General features: G+C 37.9%; 1 protein-coding gene across 1 annotated transcript in view; it reads left to right on the forward strand.

Annotated features, from left to right (window-relative positions):
- The window catches only part of LOC110466227 (DNA-binding protein SMUBP-2-like), a 32,083-nt gene extending 27,877 nt beyond the window's left edge, over positions 1–4,206 (forward strand). The window contains exons 14-16 of the mRNA XM_021522614.1: positions 857–1,070; positions 1,405–1,537; positions 2,671–4,206. Of these exons, the coding sequence (XP_021378289.1) occupies positions 857–1,070; positions 1,405–1,537; positions 2,671–3,423 (1,100 nt within the window). The 3' untranslated portion in view covers positions 3,424–4,206. The remainder of the gene's footprint in view (positions 1–856; positions 1,071–1,404; positions 1,538–2,670) is intronic.
- Positions 4,207–6,035: the final 1,829 nt, after the last annotated feature.

The raw sequence follows: 6,035 nt of genomic DNA on the forward strand, positions 1-6,035 counted from the left end.
GGTCAAATGTCGTAAAATCTTCAAGCGACTTCTTTTCAATAAGCAAAAGGGCCAGGGTACTGAAATTTGGCCTGTAGCATGCCGGGATAAAGGATTACCATGTTAGTTCAAATGAATGACCTTGATCCACTTTCAACCTAATGTCCTTGTTCGACAATCAAGGTCAGAGGCGTCATATGTTTAAATCTTTTAATAGGTTCTTATGAAATCTTAAGATTACAAGTGTTAGATTAATAACAGGTGAGCGATGCAGGCCCATTGGGCCTCTTGTTTCATATCACACCTGGTATCAACCCTCGACCAATATCAGCCGATATTGCAGTCTCGGGTTGATACTGGGTGTGATATGGAAAAAGGCATGTATTATTCTCTATTTAACATAACTTCAGAAATATTGTTGAAGTTGAAGATGATCATGGATTATTAGTTTGCTTTCACAATCAATAATGATTTCACAGGTATCTGAAAAAATTTACTACTGGTAATCAAGCGGCTGGGACAAAATAATGTATTTGAACAATTATATAGAAAAAAGAAAAAAAAAATCAGAAACTAAATATAATTATGTACTGTATAACACAAAATGTTCATGGGTCTTTCCTTCGTGGCTTGAAACCATTTAGATCGTTTCGTGGTACAAACTTTCTTGGATATCCTATATTAAGCAACAGTAGACATGTATATCATCCAAATTCGTTGTATTTATTTTCGTACTTCAATAGCAACCGAGAATGTTTATGCACACCGAACATTTCATGTTATACAGTAGTTAAGAGATGTCAATGAAAATGTATTTGGGCACATGCTTGTTAAAACAGTTATTGTGATAACTCTTTTTGTGACTTATTTTTTTCAGCTGGAGTTTTCAACAACAAGAGTGTTCGTCCCGAACATCTTGATGACCTCTTGACCTTGAACTCTGTTAGCAAGAGTAAAGGATCTGGAGCCAGGCCGAAGTCATCTGTATCAAAACCCAAACACAGCCACAGTTCTGATAGTAGGAATAGTACCACATCTGCCATTGGTTCTTCAAGGGATCGAAGGAACAGGGACAATGACAAAAATATTTGGTAAATACATTGCGTGTCAATTCCACACCTAAATCAGTGTATTTTTACTTAAGATGGATGACTGAATTGAGATTTCTAAGGCATTACAAAAGACCATGATAATTTATTTGTCAAAAGTATACCGACAAATTAAAATGTTGTGTAGTGTATGGGTAAGCATATTTTTGTATGCTGAAAATGCACTGGGCAAGAGGTTAGAATTTTTTTTTTTAAACTCTGAAGGATCGTGTGGGACATATTGATAAAAGGTTTCAAATTATTGTTTCGCAATGTGTATTACAACAATGACAATAAATCTGACGGAAGTATTTAGTTTATTAAATCTACTTTTCAGTGATGAGGCCATGACAGAGAAGAAAACAGAAAAGTATCGTGAGATACTTGAAAAGTTTGTTGCCAATGCTGACGTGAATTGTATGGAATTCCCACCAACACTCACGTCTTTTGAAAGAATGCTAGTACACGAGGTAGGTACAGCAGCGATGACACATTATTCTTCTACCCTTGACAGGTGTATCAACCCTTTTACCGATGAGAGATATCCCTGTCTCACCCTAGGGTTGAGACGGGTGTTTGTCTATTCATAACAATTGAATGACGTCATGTCAACAATTGAATCAACGTGTCACGTCAACCTTGCATTTAGCCTGTAAAGTTAACATTGCATATATATATATATAAGATAACCAATGGGTGAACAGGGTAAGAGAAAAAGAATCATTCACCCCCTTTCGGTGAGATTGGGAATTTCAACTCTGGGGAAAAGATTCTGAAGTTGCCAAACACTTGACTGCCAAGTGTTTGGTAACTTAAGAATCTTCCCCCTCGGGGTGAGATTCCCCTATCTCACCCCCAAGGGGGTGAGAGATTATATTAGTCCCGCCCTAGGGTTGAAACAGGAAAATTTCCCAGTCATAACAATTGTATGGCATCATGTCAACAATGCATTGATCATTTAACTCAACTTTCCATTTGACAAGGTCAACAAGGTAAGAGAAAAAGAATAATTCACTCCCTTGAGTTGAGATGGGGGAATCTCAACCCGCGGGGAAAGATTCTTAAGTTGCCAAACACTTGTCAAGCCTTGTGTTAGGCAACTTTAGAAGCTTCCCTCAATAATCTACTCCCTTGAGGTGAGATAAGGGAATCTCAACCTGAGGGGAAGCTTCTAAAGTTGCCTAACATAACGCTTGACAAGTGTTTGGTAACTTAAGAATCTTTCCCCGCATGTTGAGATTCCCCTATCTCGCCCAAAAGGAGGTGAAAGATTCTATTAATCAAAGTCACTGCTACTATAAATAGAATATTTGGTTTGTTTCCATGGACCGATAACGCTCATACTTAATACACGTCTTCCTGATGGATAGTGCAAGCATGCAATTGTTTTTCAGTCCTGAAGGTCAAAGGTCATTGTCATTTGTACCACGAATAGAAAATTTATTTCCATGCAGTACCTCAAATTTCTTAACACTCAAGCCTCCAGCACTGCTTCCTTTACCACAAGTGCTTGCTCAGGATTGCCATTAAGACCGCTTTGTGTTGCTTAGAGCTATGTAGGAATTATCAACTAAGTAAAAATGTAACTTTGTGTTTCTAACAGCTGGCGGGAAAGCTGTCCTTAACTCATGTGAGCAAGGGAGAAGATAAGGGGAGGTTCATTGTTGTGTCCAAGCCTGGTGGTCAGTCTGTATCCGTGACCACCGAGACCTCGGTTCAGTCCACAGAGGTACCAGTAGTTATCGAAAATACTGGACATTTGGATGAGATCCCAAGTCAGAAGAAAGAAAAACAGAGTGACAAGTTGGTCTGTCCACACTGTAACAAAGACGTAATCAGGGCAAACTTTAGTCTGCATGAAATCCATTGTTTACGACAACAAAGGGACTGTTCTGCAAAAGCGTCTGAAAAATCTCAAAAAGCTTCTTCTCGTAAGGATCAAACAAAACAACAAAATGGGACGAAAAAGCTGCGTCCTCCAAGTGCAACTGCCAAAATCGAAAAAGTGGATGCCGATGACTTTGATGGGTTGATAGCAGCAGCGCAGAAACTTGATGAAGTTTGTGGTTTCAAGAAATGTAAAGTGAAAGTGAAGACCTTGGGTCAAAACTGTGAGTTCTGTATGAGACGCTTTTGTCTGTCCCATCATATCCCGGAGATCCATGGGTGTGGAGAGGTAGCTAAGGCGCACGCGCGTTCCACTCACATCAAAGAGGGTGTGCTGTATCGTAGTAGCACTACCAAGCCAGCACCTCCAGATCCAAAACGCCAGGCTGCTCTCCACCGGAAGCTCGACAAAAAATTAAGTGATTTGACTTCACAGCGCTCAAAATCTGGGAAAAAGAACAATAAATGATAAATATAACATTCTGAATTATTCTGATTCCTAATGGTGCTGTTGAGAATTTTTTTTTATCTTATTTTCACGGATGATTCCTTCAAATAGATTCCTCATCTACATGGAGTTTAATTTCCAGTATCTTGTGTGATAATAACCAAATGGAATCAGACATTAATGAAACGCAATATTTTGTGACTTTGCTATATACAGCTCTTAGGTAATAAGTCCAAGTTCAATTTTTCAAAAGTTGGTAATTGAATGTATGTACTCACTGTACGATCTAACATTAATAGCTTTAAATGTTCATACCGACCTCCTGAACTCGACACTTCTTCATCAGCTGCTTCCTTGATCTTACTTTAAAATGACTGTGATAGCATATGTATATACATACCATTAATACATATATCGTAGTAACTTATTTACTGGTCAAGGTTGATTTGATATTCATGAGCTTACTCCAAATATCCTGATTTCCGTGGTAGATGTTGACTCCTAGAGGTCAAACTTACAACACAGTGTTGCGAAAGATGCAGTTGAAGTTGACACTGGGCAAGTGTATGGTCCCCTATCATGATCGGGTTGGGAAATCAGCTATTCATTATATTCATTATTGTGGTTTTGTTGTCAGTACGCGTCCTCAAATTATGTTTTTGTTGATTCAGTATTTTCCTTGTTATTTTGGCAATATTTGTTAACAGAAATGTGATATACATGACCAAGTAATGTATACATAAATGTAAGACATAAGAAACGATGTCATTAAATTTTGATTTTGAATGAATAAATGATATTTTAACAACCTGTTGATGTTTGTGTTGTATTATCCTCAATACTCCTTGGGTTACACTCTCTACACCCCTGGAATATGTCCTGACAAAATCGAAGGTAAAGTGTGCCCTACCTTGTGGATGAGACAAGAAGACTAGTTCGATCCTTTGATGTACATCAAAAGAATCTCGTGGTCACGCAAGTGAAAATTTACTGTCTTCGATGTCGGGTGTAGCTCTTCTGTAATCTTCAAAGGACAGGTATCAGCCTAGCCTTTGGTCAGGTTTTTTTACAGAGACCAATAAAATAGGTAGCCACATGCCTTCAATTTTGTAATGACATGTTCTATGGGTGGAGAGAATGTAAGTGAGCATAAACCCCTTGAGAATCTAGGATGGTGATGTATTAGCATTTTCGACTTCTTCTCAAGAACCTGTGGATGGGATTTTTTCAAACTTTGTCAGAATCATCCTTGAAAGATGAGGCTACAACCTTGTAAAATTGGTATTCCTACCCCAAACCCCAGGGGCCAGGGTGGGGCCCCAAAGGGAAAATTAACCAATATTTCAAAAATCTTCTACGGACTCAGAGGTACTAGTCATTTTCTCTGCATGGATGGAAAGATCATCAGGCACTTTATTTAAATTGTAAATTACAGGACCCTTGGGCCATCCGTTCTCCCTTGGGGAGGGGGTAAAGTTTACTATAGTTTATATAGGGAAATGACACTTTTGGGTATATTTTATCCATTTTCAGCAGAAAATTATTCAAACTTGGTCTGAATCATCTATGGTTGATGAGGGTATTACATAGTGAAGTTGGGATTCCTACCCCATCCCCAGGGGTTAGGGTGGGGCCCCAAAGGGATTTTTAAAAAAATTATTTTCCTTTGATGACATGACAAATATTGTATTTCACTTAGTGTACATACTGATTTCATAAACATATCTGAAAAATAAAATAAATCTACCTGTACCTATGATATAACTTGGGTGACCGCTAAGGCCCTTGGGCCTCTTGTTTGAGATAAAATACATGTATATACCTGGTGTTATTTCTGTTGTTTGACTTTGTCACACAGAAGCGTAGATATCTATGTTATATTGGTCTCTGAATTAATGAAGCCTTTAGATAGGGTATTATTACAGAACAAATGCACCTCAGATGAGTTCACATGTCAGGGTTTCGTATCTAAAGGTCAAGGTTGCTGTTACTAAAAATAGATACTAGTAATCTAAATCTTTCTTTAGGCTTCCATTTCCTTTAGTATAGATGAAACTTTATACATTCTGGCCACAAATAATTGCATTTCAAGGTAACAGATCTATAGCAAAAATCAATATTGCTATAAATAGATTTTTTATTGTGGTACTGATGCAAGTATTCTGTGCAAAATTAACTAAAATTAGTTTCAGTTTTAGGGTCATGGATGTAAGGTTTGATATTTTTCAGACGTAAGTGTGGCCAGCATCTAGATGCATTCATATTTCTAAACATTTTCTTCAGGTTGGTTAGTATGGATTGTGAAAAGATTCATGTAGCACAACCAAAAAGTGTTTATATATGATGTTTCTATTACTAGTATGGTATGTCACCTTCATCAGACAAATGACCAGGGAAGCGTATGTACACAAAGGTGTAAACTATGAACGACTTGTCCACAAATCAATGTCAATATGGCTACACTTACGCTGTAAGGGTATGCACAATAAGTTGTTATATATGTACCGAAATGGCTCAATTCAGCTACGCTTTGTTTCATACTTGATCATAGATGTTCGAGCCTATGAGCCCCCTCATCTCGATTCAGAACTGGCCCACTACAGAGTACATACGCTTACAAAAAGACAACATCA

Source organism: Mizuhopecten yessoensis, unplaced genomic scaffold (assembly GCF_002113885.1).
Source record: "Mizuhopecten yessoensis strain PY_sf001 unplaced genomic scaffold, ASM211388v2 scaffold11125, whole genome shotgun sequence".
Classification (NCBI taxonomy): Eukaryota; Metazoa; Mollusca; class Bivalvia; order Pectinida; family Pectinidae; genus Mizuhopecten; species Mizuhopecten yessoensis.